The sequence below is a fragment of the Lucilia cuprina genome, chromosome 4, assembly GCF_022045245.1.
Source record: "Lucilia cuprina isolate Lc7/37 chromosome 4, ASM2204524v1, whole genome shotgun sequence".
Lineage (NCBI taxonomy): Eukaryota > Metazoa > Arthropoda > Insecta > Diptera > Calliphoridae > Lucilia > Lucilia cuprina.
The window spans coordinates 29,700,932-29,727,670 of NC_060952.1; the positions used below are offsets into that span (position 1 = coordinate 29,700,932).

Consider the following 26,739-nt stretch of genomic DNA (forward strand, 5'->3'; position numbering starts at 1 on the left):
CAACAACAGAAAAATATCTGAGTTCAACCTCAGTAATTTCTAATAGAGAACATTTTGTGGTTGCTTTGAAAGCCAAGAAAGAATCAAACTTATTTCGATAAGCGATAAAGATAAGCGATAAAGAAACGAACGGGACGAGTCCTAGACTAAAAGTCTGGAGCCACTTCTTTCATGTTTTCATGCTTGAGCATATTTCATCAGGAACCCTTTGTTCTTACCAAATTCTGAAATGTCGATTATGATAATTGGCCGGATCAGCTGTGCTTATTCCACAAAGAAATGATTCGAAACATGATTTTCTTTTATAACGTTTAAACAGCATTTCGGACAAATCGTGTTACAATTTCCCTGAATTCTGTTGCTCGCAAACGTTTTGATATTACTGCTCGAGTTGCTCCCAATAATTTTGCAAGATCTCTTTGAGTTGGACAACATTCATGATGGAGTAATGCCTTCAATTTATACACTTACAGCTTATTTAAAATGAAGCTAAGGAAGCTAAATCATGGACCGATATTACCCAATTTTCAATATAAAAAAACTACATTAACTATCGGTCTGTTGAACTTTACAAGATAAAGAAACATACAGTGATGACTTGATGGTCATAGAAAATTTTAAAGACTCGACATATAATCTTTTGGATAGGTCTACGCAAATATTTCAATGAAAATGACAAAAATATGAAATTTTGAATCACAACACTATCTCGTGAAACTCCCTAATGTACCTTTAAAAGTATCTAAACAAAAAATGATTTACAAAAAAAGTACTTAATGTAATACGAATCAATAGACTTTCGTTTTGTTTAGAACTTTGCTCACAGATGTTCAGTTTCAGTTTGCAAATTAGAAAAAAAAAAAAAAAATACTAAACAATTTTCTAGTTTTCTTTCAATGGCAAAATCCAAAGAAATTTTAAAATTGGGTAAATGTGTTGTTATTGCTGATTAGTTTTTGTTGCTGCATAATAATTGTTATAAAGAAATTATAACACAAATTTATTACCGGAAATCTTAACGATATATTTTTTGCTTTTTTAGTAAATGCATAAATAGCACAAAATATACATACATATATTCATAGTCATAATTTAGTAGTAATTTGTTAATTTATTTCAACAAATATTAACTTTAAATTACTTTTTTATTTTTAATGATATTTTTTGAAATAGATTTCTTAATTGTTATGACTAAGTTTAAAATTATGATTTTAAAACGTGTCATTGCATTAATTCTATTTAATGTTTAGGTAGCTATAATGAATATATAGAGTAAAATACGAATTTTAAACGCTGTAATTTAGAGTAATGCTAAAAGGGAGCTCTCTTGTGAGCTCTCAAATTAGTTCTCTTGTTCTATTTCTTTTTCTCGTGCGAATGCTCACACATGTATAAAAACACACAAAACCATTTAGGGAACTTATCTTTTACTCTCTGCCTATGTTTGATTTTGAGTTAGACAAAAGAGATCTCACTTATGCGTTGATTGCTTTCAAAAGTGCGTGCCCTGTGACACAACCAATTAAGTTTCTCACAGAGCTCATTTATCATTTATCTCTTGGTCGATGTCTGCTCTAAATCAATGAGAGTGTGTTATGAATTTTATTAGATAATTCGCTGGTAATTTGCTCCAATACTTTGTCGTTGGTAAATACAAGTCTCTCATTTGCTGAGTTGTCTATAAGTTGTTTCTAAACTGTGTAGTGCAACTTTTAAAAGTTTAAATTGCTTCTAATGTAAACATATATTTACATAAAATCTGTCATATTTAAATTTAGTTTTTATTTTTAAGAAAAAAATTACAATTTCCTTACATAATATTGCAGTATAAAAGCTTGAAAATAAATTCAACTTATTCTCATTTTGTTTTGCATTAGTTCAGCTCTAGATTTCACGACGGTTAAAAACGTTAAAATGTTGAAAAAATTAATATTCGGTTTATACATGTTTTGTATTCTCAATAAAAAGGAAATCTTTGCAAATCCTACGCCTGAAATCGTTTCACAAGAAGATTACACGGTAATAAATGGAAAGGAAAAAGGACAAAGAAACGTAAGGAAAGGGGAAAAAATAAAACTTTATTAAATACTAATTCTTAATCTATAATTTAAGAAACGCTGTTTAGATACTATACTAGATATAATGTCAGATTTATTCGGTTATGATGATATTAATTATGATTCTTTCGATTCTGATTCCAATTCCGAATCCAATTCCGATTATGATTCAAACTATGACGATTACAGAAGTGGTGATATGAAGAAAGGAAATAATGGTAAAAACATGTTAAAATCTTTAAAATTAGTAAAAAGTTTAAAAAATTACTATTCGAAAGTCTAATGAAATTGAAACGGCATTATAATTCATTGAAACAATGCTTTGCTGATATTTTGGAAATTTTTAGATCATTGTCGAACTTGCAGTATTATTTATAATCAAATATCTCCACATCTGCCTTTAACTAATGATAAAGAAGGAAATAAGAAGGAATCCACTACAGACTCTATTAAATCAAGCGATCAGCAAAAGGTTAAGACATCGGACCATCCTGTAGCCACAAAGAGCACAGCTACAGCACCAGCATTAGCTACAGTAACTAAGAGTTCAGATACAGTTGCTAAAAGTTCAGATACAGGAACTAAGGGTTCAGATACAGTAACTAAAGGTTCTGAGACAGTAACTAAAGGTTCAGAGACAGTAACTGAAAGTTCAGATCAAAGTGGTGCTGATGCAACAAAACAAGTAAAAGAGGATGAAAAATCAGATAATAATGCTGCTGAGGTGACGACAACTGAAAAAATTCCAGCTAAAAAAGAAGATGAAACTTCAAACAAAATGGCTGATGCGGAAAAATCAGATAAAGATACTGAAAGTAAAAAAGCTGAAGACGACGAAACAAATACATCTGAGGCTACAACAACCACTAAAGCAATGGAATAAAATATAATTAACTTTTTTTTAACAAAAAACTTAAAATTTCAATAAATTATATTTGTCCAATTCAAAATTGATGTCGTATCGTTGTAGCGTTGTATAGCACAAAAACAAATCAATAATAATAAAATTACGACATATTACGATACAACCTTACAATATCGATTATGAATTGGACAATAAAATTGTCATATTCTGAATATGAAGACAATTACATTTATTTCTATTAAAAATCTTCAAAATGTTTTATGTTTTAAATCGAAAATTTTATGCCTGTTTTTCTATCACTAGATCAGGAATTTATCAAATAACTAAATCCTTTGATTGGATGTTATATGGAAAAATTTAGATTAAAAGATAGCTTTTCAATTCCAATAGAAATTTATGATCCTGCAATATATTGAGACGATCGTGACAGCTTTTTTTAAGCAGCCTGGTGGTTTTTATAATCTATAAAAAAAAACAAACAAATTTATACAAATACCTAACTGTCACAACAAATCTAAAAAACTTCGAACATATTTAACAGTGACAGTTCCACATATAGATCCCCAACAAACTTGCTCTCTTCTCATTCAAGCAACACGCCCTTTTTGGGCCAAAACAAAAAAAGTAAATGTTATAAAAAATTCAAGTTGACACTGTATTTGACATTTGTAATCTTTAGATCGTTAATTATTTGTGAATTGTGATGTTGTACGAAAAACATAATACACATGTATTTGTATTACTTTCCTGATAAAAACCACACAGAAGCGAAGATATGTTTTGCTGACTGTTGAAAAGTTCTCATTATAAGATTTTCGAAATTTGTCTAGTAAAAAGCAAAGAAAAATTAAAAAAACATACATATTTTTGTGATAGTTCCAATTTGTGTATTGTATTGTGTGAACCAAAAGCCCATCACACAACATTGTTGTTTATGAACAAGTTAAATTTCATTGTAAAGGGTGTTTCGAAAAGAGGTTGGTTAATATGTAAACTTTTCAGAAATTCATAGCATAATCAATATATTAGTTGATAGTTTTGATCACAGTCTTGTCACTAGACTGTAGTCTATTTCTAGTCTATAGACAGGATTATAGTCTAGTTTATAATCTAATTAAAATAATAATATAGTTATATATACTAGTCTATTGACTAGACTAAATACAAGGATATTCCACTGACTATACTATAGAATAGTTTAGTTAGTTAGACTCTTGGTTAGACTATAGATTAGACTATTTACTTACAGACTAGTCAATAGACTAGTCTACTACTCTAGACTATATACAATTCTATTAACTAGATTATAGTCTAGTCTATTGACTAGACTATATATTAGTTTATTGACTAGACTATAGACTAATCTTTTGACTAGACTGTAGTCTATTGCCCAGACTATAGAATAGTCTGTAGTCCATTGACTAGACTATAGACTAATCTTTTGACTAGACTGTAGACTAGTCTAATGCCTAGAATATAGAATAGTCTATTGCCTAGACTATAGAATAATCTATTGCTTAGACTATAGAATAGTCTGTACCTACTGGCTAGACTGTGATTAGTCGCTTGACTAGACAGTAGTCTAGTCTCTTGACTATATTATAGACTAGTCTCTTGAAAAGATTCTGATTGATTAGAATATGGACTCGTCTATTGACTAGACTATGGATTAGTCTATAGATTTTATTATTAACTAGTCTATTGACTTACAGACTAGTCAATAGACCACTCTAGACTACATACAAATCTATTAACTAGATTATAGTCTAGTCTATTGACTAGACTTATCTTTTGACTAGACTTTACACTAGTCTATTGACTAGACTATAGAATAGTCTTTATCTCTCTCTTAACTAGATTCTTTACTAGCCTATGGACTAGTCTATTGACTAGACTATGGACTAGTCTATTGACTAGACTGTGGACTAGTCTATTAAATATTTTATTCACTGGAGATGAATTACATTATAGACTGGTCTCTTGCCTGTACTGTAGACTAGCCTCATGACTATACTATAGTCTAGTGTCTTCAATAGACCTTAGACTGTATCTAGCCTAGACTCTTGTCTAGACTATATCCTAATCCATTGACTCAGCTATAGATTAGTCTATGTATATTGACTATACTGTGAATTATACTCTTGAGTAGACTATTGTCTAGTCTATAGACTCTCTTGACTAAATTCTTGTCTAGGCTACTGACTAGACTATTCTCTAAACTATAAACTAGACAATTGACTAGACTATAAACTAGTTTATTAACTAAACTCTAGACTGGTTTCTTGACTAAACTATAGATTAGTATCTTTACTATAGTCTAGTCTTTTCACTATTGACTAGACTATAGCATAGTCTGTGTGTACTATAGAATCTAGACTAGTCTCTTTACTAGACTCTGTAGACTATTCTTTAAGCTATAAACTAGACAATTGAGTAGACTAGTTCATTAACTAGACCATAGACTGGTCCCATGACTAAACTATAGATTAGTATCTGTACTATAATATATCTATTCACTAGATTTTAAAATGGTCCTCTGACTAGACTGTTGTCTAGACTATTAACAAGTCTATTGATGATACTATATTCTGTGTCTATTGACTATACTGTGAATTAGTCTCCAGACTAAACTAATGTCCTAGACTAAGACTAGTCTCTTGACTAGACTATGTACTAGACTATTGACTATAAACTAGACAATTGACTAGACTACAGACTAGTCTAATTACTAGATTATAGACAAGTCTCTCCACAAGACTTTAGAATGCACTCCAGACTACTGACTAGTCACTAGTCGAAATTCTACTTAATTAATTATAAATAATTGAACAATCTAAAAAACTAATCTAAATACTATTATATTGACAGGATTAGAATATACTCCGACAATTACACAATAACACTTCCCGCAGACACACCCTCTGAATGTGCGTTATAAAAAAAACCCAAACACAAATATCGTCATGTTTGACTTTTTTGATCTAAAATATTAATAAATTTGTCTCATTATTTGTTTAAAAATAAATACTTTAAATATTTTCATGTTGATACGAATGTTGTTTTTTCTTTTCAAATCGATCGTGTTTGTCATTTAGTATTGATCATTATTTAAGATTAATGTATTTTTAAAAGATTCTCTCTACTACGACTAGTGGGTAAAGATGTTTATGTTTTTTTTTTAATTTATTCATACAATTATTTTATGTTGATAAGAAGAAGAAAATCACATAAATTACAATTATTTGTGGTTGTTAAAATAATAAATATAAAGAATTTTTTTAAAAAATTACAAATATTTTTTCAAGGAATCTACATATAAAATAGTGGATTTTTTGATTCGAAATTTTCTGATGAATTTTTTATAATTTTGGTAAAAAAATTTCAATAATTTATTGCTCCCCGGACAAATCTATCAATATGATCTTTAATTTTGTTTTAGATTTTTTAGAAATTTTGTCAAATTAACATATGGTTTAAACAAATTTGAACTTTGAACTTCTTAAATCGTCCATGATTAGTGAAAAATTAAATAAATGCCCACAGTTTATTTAACAACTTTTCGTAGAAATTCTTAACTGTTTTACAAAATATTTTATTACAAAATACACACTTTTAAATCTCTTAATAATCATTAGTTTAGAAATTAGTAGCAAATGTGTTTTTTTTTTCTTGGCAAATAAAGGTGCATTTTTAAAAACAAATTGCCCTACAGCTACCGATTTGTACAAAAAAAAAACACATACATACAAACAAAATCCCTTTAACAAATAAAACTTTTAAACAAATATGTTTAGAGAAAGGATCATATTCCGACAACATACAAATTAAAAGGATAAAAAGGACTTTGGGTATAAAATTTGTCAACCGTAGCTTCTGTTGTCTGTGAGTTTATTTGTCGTATGATGTCTTAAAGATTTAAAAGATTTAAATATTTATAAACAAATATTTGCACATAGTTTTGACTTCTGTAGACAATCATTTTGTAAATAAAACTGAACTTAAATTGTTTTTTGAAGCAAAATAAAAAAAGGTAGAAAATATTATTAAATGGCTTTTAAATTGTTTACACTGCACTACTGATTTTTTTAAAGATTTAAAATGACAATAATTAAGTGTATTGTTTTGAAGACGGCAATTGGTTTATATTGCTCTTATGCCCATCATAGAGTCTACAATAAACTTTTTCTGAGTCTACTAAGCATAGTATCCCTACAAAAAATCGGCACAACTTAGTTTTCAAAGGGAAAAAGTACCCAAAGGGAAAAAGTTTGTACCAATTTTACACCAAAGTGTTTTTTTAATTTTTCAATTTGACAACGGATGTTATTGACAAATTATAAACACTTTGATGTCAATTTGGTACCAGGCTTTGACTAGACTTCGAATTAGTCTCTTAACTAAAGTATAGTTTATAGAATAGTCTCTTCACTAGACTATGGAATAGTCTTTTTACTAAACAATGGACTACATTACTAGACTATGTACTAGTCTATTGACTAGACTATGGATTAGCCTCTTAACTAGACTATAGAAAAGACTCTTGACTATTGACCATAGACTAGTCTATTGACTAAACTATAGACTAGTCTATTGACTAGACTTTGAATTAGTCCCTTGAATAAACTATTGTCTAGTCTCTTGACTATAGGCTAGTTACCTTACTAGTCTATTTACAAAAATATAGATATAGTATGTGTCTCTTGACAAAACTATTTTCTAGCCTCTTGACTACAGACTAGTTACTTTATTGAGCTATTTAACTAGATTGTCTTTTAACTAGACTTAGACTAGTCTTGTAACTAGACTATTAAACAAGATGTGTCTATTGACTAGACTGTGAACTAGTTACTTGACTATAGACTAGTTACTTTAGTATAATATAAAGTAGTCTCTTCGGTAGACTTTTCACTAGTCTATTTACTAGACTAAAGATATAGTTTGTGTCTAGTCTATTGGCTATACTATATACAAGTCTATTGACTGGACTATAGACTAGTCTATTAACTAGCCTATAGACTAGTCTATTGACTAGGCTATAGACTAGTCTATTGACTAGGCTATAGACTAGTCTATTGACTAGGCTATAGACTAGTCTATTGACTAGGCTATAGACTAGTCTATTGACTAGGCTTTAGACTAGTCTATTGACTAGGCTATAGACTAGTCTATTGACTAGGCTATAGACAAGTCTATTGACTAAGCTTTAGACTACTCTATTGACTAGGCTATTGTCTATTGACTAGACTATAGACGAGTCTATTGACTAGACTATGGACTAGATTATAGACTAGTCTATTGCCTAGGCTATAGACTAGTCTATTGACTAGACTATAGACTGGTCTATTGACGAGACTATAGACTGGTTTATTGACTAGACTATAGACTAGCCTATTGACTAGACTAATGATAAGTCTATTGACTAGACTATAAACTAATATATTGACTGTACTATAGATTAGTCGATTGACTAGTCTATTGACCAGACTTTAGACTAGTATATCGACTAGACTATATACTAGTCTATTGACCAGACTGTATACTAGTATATTGACTAAACTATTATAAGTACTTGGGTGTAAAATTGGTACCAGGAGTTTATATTTCTCTTTCCTTCTGTATATAATCCCACTTTAAGATAATAATTTTTTTTGTCAGCAAATTTATAAAACCTTTCATTAGTATAACGAAATTTTTGGAACATTTCATATATACCGTAAATCAAATTATTCTTATTGAAAATCTCTGTATTTCACAATTTCAATTATAGTTTCAATTCTAAGTTTGAAATTTTCCAAAACTTCTCTCATTTTTTTTAATAAAACCAAGAGGTTTTGAAACTTTAAAAAACCCCCATAAAACCATATATAAATTGTTAAGAAGTTAATAATAGAAAAAATAAACACAGTAGCAATCATAAAAGAAGATTTTTATATTATATATTCACCAGGACCCTCAACGTAGTTTCATCAGTAGCAGTTAAAAATCATATAAATTCTTAAGCATTGCTTTTAAAAAGTGTAAAAAAAGTAAAATATTTGATCGATGCTCAATATATACGATCAATATATGGATGAATGAATGGTTGGTTGGTTGGATGAATTGATGGATGATCCATTCTATAGTTTGTTTTTTGTTGGGTTTTTTATAGTTCTTTATTTGTATAGTTGTTGTAAATGTTAATGCAATAACAAATATAAAAATTCTACCTTCATACATGCATACACACACATTACACATAGTATATCGGTGTTGCAGACAAAATAAATACACTTAAATCGTTTGAATGTTTGGATTTTTCTTAATATTATTGACTTTACTGTTTCTGGCCGACACTGTTTAACAGTTCCGCTCAACAAAACACCCCAAAAAACAACGTAGCAATAACACTTTAGCTACAACAACAAAACCCAAAGAAAAACTAGACGGAAAAATCAACAAACAATATTAGCCGGGATGATGATCATAGCAGTAGCAGTTTTAAACTGCTGCTGAAATATGTAGTAAGTCTTAAACAGTAGCCACAGCCTTAAGATTTACTATTTTAATATTGACTTTAAGTTATTGTTGTTATTTTCTTACATGGCTTGTCATACACTCACTTACACAGTCCGTCACTGTGGGCCTGTTTATTATATTTATTTAACCAATTATTGTTTAAACATAGAGAGACAGGCTGACAGACAAGAAATTTAGAGAGATGGTTAAAGGTTTGTTCAGAGAGAGAAAGACAGACAGGTATTATAAAAGATAAACAACAAAAAAATATGAGAAAAAATGAGTGTACTTAGTGTACCAAACATAAGTTAAGTAAGTAATCTTTACCACCATTAGGGCCTTAAACGACTCACACAGTGTAAGTAGTCATGTTTATTCAGATTTTTGTTTTGACTAGGTTTTTTTAAATTTAAATGATAAAAAAAGCCGTCGGCAATTTTTCACACATCTCGAAATAATGGAGAATGATTGGATATTTTATAAAGATTGATGTGTCTGGTTATTATTTTAATAAATTCTTGATTAAATTAGTTTGGAAAACTTATACTTTAATAAAATTTTCAAAAATGCCCAGATGAACAGATATATATTTGTTAAAAGAACACTAGGAAAGCTGTGCTATATGTATATGATCAGTTATGTTAAGCATTAAACGATCCAGTATCTGTTCATCTGTTTGTTGAAAGGACTCTGGGTAGTTTTGCTGTATGCATATGATCAGTGATGTTAAGCATTAAAAGATCCAGTAACATTAAGCATTAAACGATACTGTAGCATTAACCATTAAACGATCCAGTCGTGTTGTAATTTGAGCAGCATAATACCTGTGAAATTATGCTATAAAGAGGACATTGAAGATCACATAAATAAAACTTGTTGCGTCTGTATATATGAATTTCCAACATATATATTCATACGCATCAAGTTGGAAGGACATATACAACAGTTGGGTGCCATCAGTTGTATTGTAGATTTAGGAATCAATTCGATTTGATCTCGAGAAAATTAATTTCTTGTTTAATTTTGCATTAAGACTGTCTGAAAATCACACATGCAATCGTGTTGCTATTTAAGTATTTGTTTAACTTTTGTCCCCGTCACTTCATAAAAATATCGAGTGTTCTCGAGCAACGATCAAATTTAGGCATTGACCGAACATTGTCAAAAATGACAATGGATTTTTGAAGAACACAATCCGACGTCATTATAAACGCTATATAGTCAGACACATCAAGTTGCAAGGACATATACAACAGTTGTGTGCGATCAGTTGTGTTGTAGGTTTATGATCAAGGAACTCAATTCGATTTGATTTCGGGGAAATAAAATTTTTGTTTAAATATTGCATTAAGATTGTATGGATATCATACATCCAGTCGTGTTGCTATTTGAGCAGCCTCTGTCACTTCATAAAAATATCGATTGATCGCGAGTAACGATCAACTCTGGTCATTGACAGAACACAAAGAAAGCAAAAATGGTAATGGATTTTTAAAGAACACTATCCGACATCATTAGAAACGCTATAGATTAGTATCTGTGTGTCGCTTTTAGTTTGGTTTTATCTTCAAAATAGATGAACAATAATTATCAACTTGTTTAGAACTTTATAAATTTTCCTCTTTTTATTAAGCGTGGTCGAACATGTAATTTAATTATTTTCCTGGGTTTTAAAAAAGAAATCAAATATTTTTTTTTCAAAAAGTCGTTACCAATTAAATATTTCATTAACAATCAATTTGCCAGACCAGCCAGTTCGTTAGTTAGTCAAGCATACATTTATATTACTCTACCTTTTGCTACGAATGTTTAAAAATTTAAATAATTTATTTAAAGCATTTTTAATTAGTCATTGAATATAATTCAAAAAATAAAAATTATTTAATGCTACATTAACAATTGAACGTGCTAATTAAAATAAAACAAAACTAGAATAAATAAATAATAAAAAAAGTTTGTTGCTTCCACTTTTCAATTTTAATTTAATAAGGAAATTTTTTAATTTGTAAAATTTAATTAAGAATTTACACTGAGGGGAAAAATACTGGTAGAAAAGTACCGAAATTAATACAATCTGTATTCAAAATTAAGCTTATTAACAATTAGACAACATCCAGTTATTATATTGACAATCACCGTTGAAATTATGACAACGCATCGTAGTTATTTTTATAATGAATTTTTGCCATTTCGATTGCGCATTGTTGTGAATTCGAATGACAACGAATCGTTGTCATTTCGACAACTCAAAGCTTTGTTTGACAACATCTAACAACTTTGAGTTATCGAAATGATAAGTTAATTAGTTTGTAAGGGGGCTGTACCCAGCACAAACAAAACAAAGTACATTTATCACCACTTCAATAATAGCACTTCCTAAGAATGACTAGATGTATTGAATTTGGAATCAAATAAAACGAACATCCCTTCTATGACAAGCCTGTGCTATAATCATCACTTCTTCATGTCTTTTTCAGTACTTCCATGGTGTAAATTCTACTTCTTTTTCGCTTCTTTGGAAGTTCTTTTTTTATATACATCAAATCCGAAGAAATACACCTAGGCCTATATCGGGCCTCTTGTGAGCTCCTTAACCAGTGCCTTAGGGAAGGAATCGAGTTCATCACCACCGGTCAACCAGACTACAACACTAACCATTTTGACAACATAATGTTGTCAATTTTGGTAACACATTATTATTGTTTTTTGTAGATTTTTTTATGTTCTTGTTGGTGATTTGACAACGGATGTTATTGAAAAATTATAAACATATATTTCGTGTACAAATTAAAAACTTTTTTTAAATAAATATTTAAAAATTAACTGAAATATTGTCAACAATTGTTCCAATATTTGCAGATTGAATGCACCCCATTTTTTTCTAAAAAGTGGTTCCACCAATTCGTCTAATTGCAAGAAATTTCCCACGCGGTTTCTTCTTCTCCTTGTTTCCCTCTGATCATAAATATATTACACATATATATTTCATTATAATGATCATTAGTATCATTGCTGATGATATTCGTTTACTTTTGTCTAAATTTTACTAAAATATAAATTTTCTCTACAATTTGTTAAATTCAATTACGCATAAAATTAGATCACTATACACTTGACTTCTTTATATCAAAAACCAAAAAAAAATATTTATAATAAATAAAATGTTATTAAATAAATAAAATTTCAATGCTAAAGAAAAAATATAATAAACTGTAATCAAATTAAAAAAATATTCGAAAAGAAAGATCCTCCTTATCAGTGAAATTAGACAAATAAATGTCAAATACCTTAGTATTTTACAATTTTTGTTTTTTTTTTTTTTTTTTTGCAAATTTTATATAAAATAAATATTACTTTATTTATATACGTTAATATATTTTTTTATAATAATTTTTGTTTCTAATCTTTTATATTTTTTTAAATTAGTTCTAGTTAGTTAACAATTGTTAATTGCCTCTGTAATTGGTTTAAGACGCATCACTGATATTCTGAACTTATTTAAACGTTTGCCAACGTTTTTCTTTTTTTTTTGAAAAAAGTAAATTTTCCAAATTAAATAGTTTTATGTATTTTTTTATTTTTGCTAAATAATTAATAATTTTTTTGTCTCAAAAAATTTTAACATTTTTTTTGGAATCATTATTCACTTGCTGTTGTTCTATCGGTCGGTTTGTTTTAAAGAAATTATTCTTGGAATTATTATGGCGTTATAATTCTTTTCCTTTTCTTTTAAATATTTTGTTGAATTCTTGTTAATATCATCAAATCTTTAGTATTTATGTATATTTTTTTATTTAATTCTAAATTATATTAAATGTTCAGTTTGGTAGACGTCAATTTCATTTGAACAATGGCGTTGATTGTTTTCGACAATTTCCCAGAATTTATGGTTTAATCGTTTCTTTTTTTTTTTTTTGTTCATTACTTTTGTATGAATTTGTATCAGTTTTTTTTAATTCAGAAGCCAATATTAATTAGGCTTCAAATAATAAGCATAAATGTTACATATGTACTGAGATAAATGTTATCTGAGATCAAAGATACTGATCCCATAGAAATTTATTTTTTAAGATGTAAACTTTCCAAGACTAGAGACTATCCTAAAGTCCAAACTATATATAAGACTATAGCCCAGACTAGCTTTTGTTCAGACTATAGACTAAACTATAAACTAAACTATCGAACTATGGACTATAATCTTAAACATAGACTGGACTATAATCCGAACTATAAACAGAGCTATAATCGAGACTATAGATTACACCAAACTAGACTATAGTCCATACTATAGCAAAAACAAAATCCTGACTAGATTATAGACTAGACTAGATTATAGACTTGACTATAGACTAGATTATAGACTACACTATACACTAGACTATAGACTAGAGACTACACTATAGACTAGACTACAGACTAGACTATAGACTAGAGACTACACTATAGACTAGACTACAGACTAGACTATAGACTAGACTAAAGACTAGCCTAAAGACTAGACAATAGACTAGACTATGGACTAGCATAAAGACTAGACTATAGACTAGACTATAGAATAGCCTAAAAATTAGACAATAGACTAGACTATAGAATAGCCTAAAAATTAGACTATAGACTAGACTATAGACTAGACTATAGACTAGACTATAGACTAGACTATAGACTAGACTATAGACTAGACTATAAACTAGACTATAGACTAGACTATAGACTAGACTATAGACTAGACTATAGACTAGACTATAGACTAGACTATAGACTAGACTATAGACTATAGACTAGACTATAGACTTGACTATAGACTATAGACTAGACTATAGACTGGACTATAGACTAAACTATAGTCAGTCTAGCCTTTAGTCCAGACTATAGACTGACTATAAACTAGACTATAGACTGTACTGACTATAGACTAGACTATAGACTTAACTGGACTACAGACTGGACTATAGGCTAGCCTATGAACTCGACTATAGACTAGACTGTAGACTAGACTAGACACTAGATACAATAATACAGATTATACTAATTTATACTAAAAACTATAAAATGGTCAGTGTGTAGACTATATTCCAAATGCAGTTCATACTATTGTCTACATTATTGAATAAACTATCGCCCATACTATGAACTATAGTTCATAATCCAAACTATAGATCATATTGTCGTCCTATTATCGTCAATATAAACCTGGTCTAGTTTAAATCACATCACCTTATAATCTTTTTATCCAGCCAATAACAAAATGGCACTTTTTTCATAAAAAAGGGAAGCAAGTAAAATGTCTGAGAAATTAAAAAAAGGAAACATGTCTGCTTTGCAACCCCTATAAAATCTATATCAGACATTTTTAAAGAAACTGTTTATATCATTTTTTGATTAAAGTATATGCTAGAGTGTATATTGTATGTATATCATTTTTTTTACTTCTGCAGACATTAATTTTGAATATATATGTTGCTTATATTGTGCGTACCGTAATTTACTCTAAAATAAATTTTTCGTTTTATTTTTTTTTTCAGTTTTCTTGCCTTTTTTTATTTTAAAAAGTCGCCTTTATATTGTTGTTTTGATGAATTTATCTGCAGTTCACTTGAAATTAATTAAACAACACAGTTGACTTGAATTTTGTCTAACCGTCACAATTATAATTGCAAAAGAATACATATAATAAGAAAAATGTATTGCAAACTAAAAAATTAAAAAAGTAATATTTATTTTATTTTAGGCATTTAATTATATGGTGAACAATTAAATAATTTGTTGAAATAAATAATAAAGTGAAAAAACTATTTTCATTAAGAGAGATAACTAATAGCAATTTAAATATATTCTTATAAGGTTCGAAACAGTTATGGACTATAAACTAGCCTATATTACAGTCGATACTATTAAAGAGAATACAGTCTTGACTTTAATATAGACTTCAGTCAGGATTATATTGGCCAATTATGAACAATAATTCCCCGGGAGTTTATTCCCTTTTGCATGATTTATGTATAAAAGAGGGAACAAGCTCCCCGGGAATTTATTATTTAGAATAGGCTTGATTGTGAAGACTTCGATCGTTAATACGCCGGTCCACAATGCAATTAATACGTAGTTTCTGAAACAAAAGTTTTTATGTGTAGAGATTAAGACCTGGTTCACACTGGGAAACTTTTGTTGAGAAACTTTTTATTTTGTGTGTGAGGAAGATGGTTGATATTTCATTCTCTTTCTCTCACACACAAAAATCAAAAGTTTTCCAGTGTGAACCAGGTCTAAGAAAACTTTATTAAAGAATTAAGAAAAAGTTCCTCAACAAAAGTTTTCTGGTGTGGATCTGTTCAATGTAAACTATAGTCTAGCCGATTAGACTTCAATCCAGATTATACTATACTTCATACTGAAAATTATAATTCCGACTTAAAACAGACTATTGTACAGTTTGCAGTCTATTGCTTAGATTATAGTGTAGACACTAGATAGTATTAGACCTGACTTTAGTTGAGGCTATAGACTTGACAATAGTCCAAATACAGACAGAGACCATGGACTAAACACATTGCTTAACAATCGGTTAACGCCTAATAACAATCCATCTGTTGATCAATGACTGTCTAAAATTTCAAATACAATCGATCCCTTTAACTTAAATATTTGTATTTTATAAGATTTTTTTTCATAAATTTCTATAAAATAATTAAAGAAAAACTGTAAAGATTTTATGTTTATTAAATTTTAAACGAATTTTAAATAAAACACTATTTGTTATCCTCGATTTTGCCTTCTTATAACATTTAAAATAAATTGTAAATTGTTGTTGTTTGTTTGACAACTTGTAGCACAAAACTGAGCGACAACATGTTTATCTGTCAACAGAAATTAATGACATCATAAATCATGTAAACTATATCAAACATGAGAATTTCAAAAAAAGAAGTGGCAACACTTACACAAAATACAACCACATATCATGACAAGATCTCATAAATAAAGAAAAAAAAATGAAATAAAATTTAGGACTAGGAATATGCAATACAATAAAATTGGGGGCGCTATCCAATGATATTGTGGCGGTAAAACCAAAAAGAAAATTCTTAAGAAAAAAATTCAAATAAAATAATAAAACGACAACCAATCATAATCAATGCGGCGGAACCACAAATACATAATAATTGTATTTTGTCTATATAAAATAAAACTAATGATAATGATGCTTAAAGCAGAATAGTAAAAGCAAAAGAAAATAAAATATTACAAAAGTTGTATTTTTTCAAAAATATTTAAATGTACATTGCAAGTGTTGACAGTTGTAGAGAAAATTCTGTTATTGATTTCATACAGTGGGGCATATTATAAGACATATGTACATATGTGTGTGTTTTATTGGACAAACCAAAATTTAGGAAGTAAACAGCACATGTTATACATACGCCAAGGATCCCATAAATTCTTAAATACTTTGTAACATTCCCTTGGGGTCTTACTTCCTAAAAAAAGGGTGTTTCCCCTTTAACCCCAAAATATCACTTTTAAATTTCTTGTTAGAAAGTTCAAATATTCATTAATTTTGGGAAAATTTTAAATCTGTTAGAAAATGGGTGTGTGTACTTCAATGAAGGAATTTTAACAATGATCACATTAATTATCGTTTGACAGATTTGTTAAATTATGATTTTTCTTGTTTGAAATCTTAAGAGAGTTGTGGCACGCGTTTTTTTCCAAAGATTATCTTTTAAATGTTGAGTTAAGTACGAGGGATTTTTTTAAAAGTTTGTTAAAATACACATCGAAAGATTGGCCAGATTATAGACTAGACTATAGACTAGATTATAGATATGACTATAGGATAGACTATAGAATAGACTAGATTATAGACGACAATATAGTCTAGATCGTAGTCTGGAACGTATAGAACAGACAGTAGTCTGGAACGTATAGAACAGACAGTAGTCTGGACCGTATGGTACAGATCGTGGTACAAACTGTAGACTAGACAATGGTCTTGACTATAGACTACAGTCCGGATATAATATACTATAATTTACGCCAGATTATAGACGGCAATATAGTCCAGATTATAGAGGGGTTTAAAATGCAGACCGTAGTCTAGATCGTATAGTACAGACTGTGGTACAAACTGTAGACAGACAAATAGAAGGTAAGAAAGTTTACAAAGAGAATAGAAAAATTTTTCTTCCGCTCTCGTATCAAATCAAAATTTTTTAAAATTTTCCCTTTTAAAACTATTAGAAACTCATTAAATTTATGTTAATGAGTACCACAACAACAATGCGACAACGAAAAACATGTATTTACAATGACTTTACACTTGTCAATGTCATCATAGATTCATGCTACGAGTACTTCATTATATTCTTGCCACAAAGCAACAACAACAACAAGAACAACCTCAAGCACATTATAAAGAAACCACATACACTTCCCCAAAAGTCCCCAAAGGTTTAGATATTTACAGCTACTACATTTTTGAGAGTATGTACGTACGTAAGTTTGTTGCATGTGCATCATGTATCCATCTAACTAGTCTGTAGGTCTTCTCAACAAGATTGATGTTGATTTTCTGTGGCATTTATGTCAAGGGGTGTTGTGAGTGTGTTTGGGGATCTTTTTACCACTGTGCTTGTATGGATAGAGGAAAGAGTATTATTTATTTATTTACCAGTGACAATAAAGTACAAACAAATATGCAGATTTTTATTTTACGAGTACAATATTTTTCCTGTGTGGCATGTTTGTGGAGGTTTTTTGAAAAGACAAATTAAGTTGACATTAGATTTAGTCGTACAATTGTACGATTTTTAGTTTTTCGTTCTGTAGTACTTGATTAAAGGAAACAGATATGTTGTTGATGTTATGTATTTAAAAATGTATTTTTAATAAAGGGAGGATCAGATCGGATATTGAATGAATAGAATGTATTTAAAATTTTGACTTTTTAGTTTGTTTTTAAGGAATGTTATAAAAGTATTTTGATTATTTTAATGAAAACTTAAGTTTGAAACCTCTTGGAGTCAGAGATACAAGCCGATGCAAAATGATCGGAGACGGCGGCTTATTGTAGAAAATATTGGCGCCGGCTTATTATAAAAAATATCAGCGGCGGCTAAATCTCGGCACAATAAATTTTTTTCTTCAGTAATTGACCGTATAAGCGATTTTTGTTTGAAAGTATATGTTTCCATTATGTAGTGTCACATCATGGCAGGCGCGGATTCACGGGGGGAAAAGAGAAACGGCTAAATTCTCGACTCAATATAAAATTTTTTTTAGTTCTTTAATCGATATTTGTAGTTCTTTAATCGATAATTGTATTGAAAAATATTTGTGTCCATGATTAAGTGTCTCATCGTGGTAGGCACAGATCCACGGGGGGAAAAAGGAAAAGGGCTAAATTGTCGGCTTAATATAAAATTTTCTTCAGTAATTGACCGTATAAGCGATTGTTGTATTGAAAAGTATATGTTTCCATGATGAAGTGTCACATCATGGCAGGCGCGGATCTACGAGGGGGAAAAGGGAAATTACCCCCCTCCCCCGGAAACAGAAAATTTTTCATACAAAATATACAAATAAGGCAAAAAGAAGAAAAGTAAAAAACCAACGTTTAAGCCGGCTTATGGTTTTAAGCCGAAGAAGTCGGCGGCGGCTCGGCTTTCAAAATATTACCGGTGGCCAGCCGTCGCCGATTTGAGCCGTTTCTTCTTGTCACTCTGCTTGGAGTGCATCCTATTTGAGAATTAACGTCTGTATACTAAACTATGTCTACATACATTCTAATTATGATATTGACAACAATTTGGGTTGAAAATTCGATCTATATATATATGCTAATTTAATTCGATATGAAGAAACCTAGGGCCACATTTGTATACTTTAATTTGTGATTAATATGGTCGATCGGTTTTAGAGGAACGAATTTTATAAAAAAATTTAACAACTTACAATAGTTTACATTATTTATATCTTTTTAAAAAACAAAAACCCGTGGCTGGCATTAATAATCTTCAGAGGCCGAAGCATTAAACATGAATGTTGACAAAAAACCCAAATATATAAAGATATATAGATATGTATGACATTCAATGACTTTGTAAGTTCAAAAGAAACAACTTATATTTTTAAAAAAAATATGAATGTTCTCTTTGTGCCGACCAGCTATTATTTAATATACACTTACATAAACGCGGATTTTGTTTTTATTATTTAAACTGTATAGCAAATACAATTGAGTTACTACTACCTATTACACTTGTTAAGTGTTTTACCAACAACTTGTTGGCCACTCCAGATCCAATACGATTATACCGAAAGAAAAATGTTCAATAATAAATAAACACACTTTAGACAAAAATGTGTGTTATAAAATGAAAATCTCCCAAAAAAAAACAACAAAATAAAAAAAAAGATATCAAAAAGGTCCACCGAATGCGTACATTCAACTTGTTGATGTTCGTCAACATAATGATGTAAGTGCTGTGCTGTGATCACAGACATGACATGATCAACGTCATCGTTATTACAATGGTAATGGTAGACAAGGCTTATTAACACAATATTAAAGAGCAGTTGTTGCAGCAGCTACCGTTTGGAATTTATAAATACTCATTCTGTAACTTACACTGCAAACAATTTTTGTTTGTGTTTTTTTTTCTTTCTTCAATATTTAAGCGGACACATCAATGACCCTGTAAATGGGCAATTGCTGTTTTAGTTGTTGTACGTTTTTTTTTGGTTAAATGATTGAATGCTGTTTGTTTTGTAACTCAGTGGCATTATAACTAACAAAAAAAATGTTGTTTAATATTTGAATATTCAAATTTTTACAAAACAACAAGTGTAAATAATGTACTTAGTTGTAGTTGTTGGCAGATGAATACACTGAGAATAATTGCAAAGAATTGTAAATGTTAATTGGATTTGTAATCGTAATTAGACAAAAACTTCGGAGAGCAACAAGATTTGGCTAATATATGATTACCTTCACCATTAGCGGTTTTAAATAGGTTTTCTAGAGACATGATAGTTCCCAAGACATCAAGAACTCAAAGAAGATCGACGAAGCCTATGAGATCGGACGAAATCACTTTCTCCTTAAAAGCAATAAAACGCATAATAATTCTAAAAAGGGACCTAAAGCATATCGAGATCAGGAACAAACAATTACCTAGAACAAATGAGATTTTGAATCCAGATAAACCAATTAGTCGAATGCTCACTCATTCTCATCATTCTATCCGATAAAAACTTTTTGGAATTGTCTTTAGGTAGAAAGGCGCAAACACCTTCGCAATACAACCCATAGAACAACCGACTTTCTCTGAATAAACCCCAATATAAGGAGATTCCGAATGGATTAATTGAACATAAAGAGTTGAAGGTTCAGTTGTTTGGAGCGGTTCTAAAAGCATTTATTGGTATCGATCGATTGAAAGGGATGTAATGTGAAACGACTTAGCTATATAAATCATACTGCATTTTAACGATATCTTGTAAACTTTGAGAGCAACTGGGTACCTATTGTGACATTCACATCCATATCGTGTTTACAGATCTATAGTGATCTTTTCATTGATGGTGTTTTTAAAGTCTTTTTAGATCAGAGAATATATATATTGTGACATTCGCGTTAAAAGCACGATCGCTAAAGCTAACGATCGAAGAACGACGATTATCATAAACTTAAGAAGTAACAAAACCCTTAAATTCTATGCTGAAAGATCACTATTGAGTCTATGTTCTATTATCTATAGAACTGGAGCATGTTTTCTCATTTTGGTGTATTGCAATCGGGCGGTAAAGAAGAACTTTTGAAGTCAATTTTCTCCCCAGACTTTACTTGGAATGTTTTAACATGGATTGAAACCAGATAATCACATAATATGGTTGACCACAGGACCTGAGTTCTCCTGACTTGTTACTTGGTTAAGGCTCCTACTGAATCCACGTAGTGTCTGTTGTTTAACGCCTAATTCGTGGTAAGAGAAAAAGAATGATGCACAAGTATATAGACGTAAATTGACCCCTGCGTAAAATATACCGAATGGGGCGGTGGTGAGTCGTCACAGAGACTTACCCAGTGGTTGACAAAGTCCACCGTGAATAGGCCAAGACGGCAATTGTACACGTAAACACGCACTGGTTTAAAAGAAGGATTTTAAAGTGTTTTCTCATTCTGGAATTTCGAAAGTGGAACATGAATATTCATCCGATTTTTGTCAGTAAATCGTTATTTTGTTACCGTTTAAAAGATTCTAAGTCTTAACCTCTTAACCGTTAAGAGCAGTTCTAGTTTTAGAGATGAAATTTTGATCGACAATATTCGGAGTTGATCGACCCGGCAGTTTTCACGTAAACACGCACTCGATATTAATCTATAGAACTAAGTGAGAATTCGGAGAGTCCATTACCATATCGTTCAAAACTCTTACAAGATCACTTCTGTAGTGATCACAATAGGCCAAGACGGTAATTGTTCACGTTAACACGTACTCGACATTAATCTAAAGAACTAAGTGAGAATACGAAGTCCATTATCATATCGTTTAAAGCTTTTACGAGATCACTTTTGTAGTGATCACAATGGTTTTGAAGAAGGTTATATTGTTTTCTCCTTCTAGAATTTCGAAAGTGGAACATAAATATTCGATGCGGAAATTGTTATTTTGTTCTAGTTTCTAGAGGTAAGAAGCAGTTCTCATTTTAGAGATGAAATTTTGATCGACATCAAACAGAATCAATCGATTGAAATTCAAGAAATAATAATACTAAACTTCCACTGTTGTTTTCACGTTCTATTGTTCATAGATCTAAAAGATTATTTTTGGAAGCTAATAATGCTACACAGATTGCACCAAATCTGGTTATTTGGTATAAGGATGAGAGTGCTTTTTAAGTATAACGGGGTCTTTAAGAATAGAGAGTGGTTTTTAAACTTTCCAACCTTACTTTTGTATCAGTGTATTTTCTTTGACTCTATTACAAAAAATTGTTGTTGTAATTTAAAGTGAGATTTAAATTAAAACTCATAGTTATGGTATGTTGATCACACACAAACACACACTCATATTTTGATTTTTAATTAAACAAAAATATTGTATTTAAGTATGAGCTCGTGTTTGATCATTTATTGATCGTCGTTAATACTTTTTTTTCTTTCTTTCTAATTTGTTAATCATGTTTATGGTTGAAATAAAAATAAAATACGTGATTTTATTTTAGACTTAAAATTTTTGTTTTTGTATTTCTATGTACATTTGCTTCTTTTTTTCCCTATCGGTCTCTTTGTTCATCACTCCTCAAAAAAAAAATATATAACGTGTAGCTACAACAACAAAATGTTTGTAGATATTTGAATAGGCGACATCGGGGTAGAGTTTTCAACTCTTGGACCACCATTTCTCTGTTGATTTTTTGTGTATATATGTAAATTTAATTAATGTGGATTGTAGAGATTTTCTATTTGTTTAAAATGATCAGTTTATATGTATGTAAATATATATATATTTGCTAACAGGTACCCAAAACACATTTACTGATTGTTTTTCAATTAATTTTATAAATTTTTCAAGAAATACATTTTTTTTTTTTTTTAAATAAATTTATTTATTTTAAACAAATTCGTTTTTTTAAGTGAATTAAAAACAATTTGCGCATTTTTTCGTGTTTGAATATTAATGTCATAATTTGAAATTAATGCCTTAACTTTTGTTAGATTAAAATGCAACTAAAAGCTATCAAATACTTTATTATTATGTTGCATCAGCCATTCATTTTTATTTTTTTTTTTCATATAAAATTTAATTTATTTAATACACATTTTAACATTAATTGTTGTTAAAGCAAATCAAACTCAGTTCATTTGCATTTGCCGCCAAGCCGACCGCCACTTAGTCGTTTCAAAAATGCATACAAACGGTAAAATGTGAAGGCGAAAAAATGTTCCAGGGTCTCGATAATGTTTAACGGGTCATGATAAGAGAAATTTTGTTTTTATAAATAATTCTGTTAATATTTAGACTTTAGGCTTTCTTCATTATTGCCCACAAAGACTACATAGAGACTAATATTTAACATTCTTTTTTTTTAATTCACACAACAATCTCAACAAAACTTTATGATTTTCAGGAAGCGAAAAATTATTATCAACTGACCGTTTAAGATTAAAAGACTGTTTATAAAAATAAAGTTTTTTTTCTATAAAGAAGAATATATTTTCTTAATATTTTTTTTTGCCAATCAGACACAGAATGCAACTATTGAAAATAAATAAATAATTTAAAACGCCAACAGTAAAAGAATATATTTATAATAAAAACAAGTAAGAAATTATAGTCAGATGAGGCCGACCATATTAATACCCTGCACCTGTTACAAAAATAAAATGTGAGATAGTTTTGATAATAAAGTTGAATTGTATCTCGCCTCAGATATACTTAAGCCATTTATCGGTGGACATTGTGGACATAGATGGGGAGATACGAGTATATTAAACACAATTTTAAAGTTAAAAGTCCTATTCGACGGGTTCAGTTGTATGGAGGCTAGGTGAAATAATGGACCGATGTCAACAATTTTCAATAGGCTTCGTCCCTGAGACAATAAATCATCATGTGCTAAATTTTATTAAATTATCTTCAATACTGCGACCTGTAGTTTGATTACAAAGTTTGCAAGCCCTATTCTTCGGGCTCAGTTGTATGGGGGCTAGGTGATCTTATAGATCTTAATCATTTTCAATGGGCTTCATCTCTGAGACAATAGAAGATCATGTGCTAAATATCATTGAATTATCTCTTTAACTGCGACCTGTAGTTTGATTACAAGGTTTGCAAGCCCTATTCGTCGAGTTCAGTTGTATGGGGGCTAGGTGAAATAATAGACCGATGTTAACAACTTTTAATAGGCTTCGTCTACGGTATAATAGAAGATCATGTGCCAAATTTCATTGAATTATTTCCAAAACTGCAACCTGTAGTTTGAATACAAGGTTTGCAAGCCCTATTCGGGGGTTCATTTATATGGGGGCTAGGAGAAATAATGGATCGATCTTAACCATTTTCAATAGTCCCTGGGACAATAGAATATCATGTGCCAAATTTCATTGAATTATCTTCAAAATTGCGACTTGTAGTTTGATTACATGGTTTACAAGGGGGTTTAGTTGTATGGGGGCTGTGTTAAATAATGAACCGATCTTAACTGTTTTCAATGGACATCATCCCTGAGATAATGAAAGATCATGCACCAAATTTCATTGAATTATCTTCAAAATTGCGAACTGTAGTTTGATTGCAAGGTTTACATAGAAGGACATAGCTAAATCGAAAATGATTCTAAGCCGATTAATACACTGTAAGGTATAGATATAGAACCAATATTATTGCACGTTACAAACATCAGCACAAACCCAATATACCCTCGCCACTAAAGTGGTGTAGGGTATAACAACAAAACTTAGGTCAACATTAAAGGTCAGACATTATCGTTAAAAGTGAAACCAGAGAAATGTAAAGTATAAAGATAATTTGCAAAAGCCTGGACTAAAAGACCAATTAAATGGCTATGGAAAAGTAAGGAATATGTATGTGAAATGTAAACTTTTCTTTCTTAATGTTTAAGTTACATATAAATATTTATTCTGACCTTCTGATAAACATATATTTTCAAGATAAGCTTTCGTTTTAAACACAATCATGAATAGACTTTTGTTATTTTCTTTGAAATAATATTTAGAACACTTTGACCTTAAACTATTGGATTAAAACAACAAGTGAGAGTGTTATATGTGTATTCGACTATTATAAGAAATTTTATATATTAACTACCAAATCATATATCGTTAAGATATTCTTTAAACTGTGAAAGATGTATAAAACAAGATTTCCCTACAAAAAATGTATTTATAAATCGTTTACAAAGTAAAAGTTTATTTATGAACTAGTGATGCCTGGATCGCGTTGCTGGACCTTATGAATATATTGACATAAAAACTGTAGTCCAATGAGGTGCCTTAGTTCCTGAGTTTATGGATTACGAAGAAACATTGCTAGATAGATAAATAGATAGATAGATAGATAGATAGATAGATAGATAGATAGATAGATAGATAGATAGATAGATAGATAGATAGATAGATAGATAGATAGATAGATAGATAGATAGATAGATAGATAGATAGATAGATAGATAGATAGATAGATAGATAGATAGATGGATAGATAGATATATAGATAGATAGATAGATAGATAGATAGATAGATAGATAGATAGATAGATAGATAGATAGATAGATAGATAGATAGATAGATAGATAGATAGATAGATAGATAGATAGATAGATAGATAGATAGATAGATAGATAGATAGATAGATAGATAGATAGATAGATAGATAGATAGATAGATAGATAGATAGATAGATAGATAGATAGATAGATAGATAGATAGATAGACATGTCCCAATATAGCTCATCCAAACATGATAAAGCAGCAAGACCAAAGCCTTGTTCTCTGGTTTTATAGAATGATGAGCAATAGCAGAAAAAGTGACTTCTAGAGTAGTCGTTATATTCGAGATCCCTTCTTCTGACGTTACCAAAACTATTGACCAAAATTTACTTAAAATTCTAAAATCAAATCATTTATACAAAAAAACCTTTAATAAAACAAATAGCTTTACGTTTTTATCCTTCAAAAAAACTTAAAAAAAAACAAACAACAACAAAACTATCAACATCCTCTAAAACACAAAAAAGTTGTGTTGATTTGTTTGTTGATGCCACTGCTTCCAATTGTTGTTGTTGTTGTTTTCTGATGTTATGTTGCACAAACGCAAACAATGTGAGGTTGTTGTATACATTTCCATTAAGGCGTGTACACATTGGCGCGACTTGATTCAAGTATTTTCAAGATTTATTTTTCTTTTAACAAAAAAAAAAAATTATTCGATCTTAAACGCGGTTTTGTTTCGTTTTTTCTCTTTGTACACATTCAATAAAAATTATTTCCTTTTTGTTTTAAAAATATTTAAACTAAAGTGACGAAGAGTCACATTCATCATTTACATATAAATATGACTTCTTGACGGCATATTTATAATGTTTATATAAGAATGGTTTGATTGACTGACTGACGAACTAGGCAGACTACCGTGCAGCTACCGTAGTAAGTTGTGTTTTAGTGCAGCAGCAGTCATCGTCTACTTTTAGCATGTTTGCATGTAAAATAATTAAAAATTTATGGGACAATAGAGTGTTGGTTAAATAAATAGCAATAAATAAAGTAATGTTTTTTAAAGCATTTAACTTGCAATCAT

The 26,739-nt window shown here is 29.8% G+C and overlaps 2 protein-coding genes across 2 annotated transcripts in view; one reads left to right on the forward strand and one right to left on the reverse strand.

The window, feature by feature from the left end:
- LOC111690981 (paired box pox-meso protein) overlaps nt 1–26,739 on the reverse strand; it is a 34,575-nt gene that overhangs the window by 3,492 nt on the left and 4,344 nt on the right. The window lies entirely within an intron of this gene.
- Nucleotides 1,883–3,150, forward strand: LOC124419461 (clumping factor B-like). The gene is made up of 3 exons (XM_046949072.1): nt 1,883–2,052; nt 2,113–2,275; nt 2,405–3,150. Exons 1-3 carry the CDS (start codon nt 1,915–1,917, stop codon nt 2,938–2,940), a joined length of 837 nt encoding a protein of 278 aa, XP_046805028.1. The 5' UTR covers nt 1,883–1,914; the 3' UTR covers nt 2,941–3,150.

What these genes read in the sequence shown, in the direction of transcription:
- LOC124419461 (XM_046949072.1), top strand. Translation starts at nt 1,915, where the DNA reads ATGTTGAAAAAATTAATATTCGGTTTATACATGTTTTGTATTCTCAAT. An exon ending in AGGAAAAAGGACAAAGAAAC is followed by an intron (nt 2,053 to 2,112) that starts GTAAGGAAAGGG and finishes CTATAATTTAAG; the next exon opens with AAACGCTGTTTAGATACTAT. An exon ending in TATGAAGAAAGGAAATAATG is followed by an intron (nt 2,276 to 2,404) that starts GTAAAAACATGT and finishes GGAAATTTTTAG; the next exon opens with ATCATTGTCGAACTTGCAGT.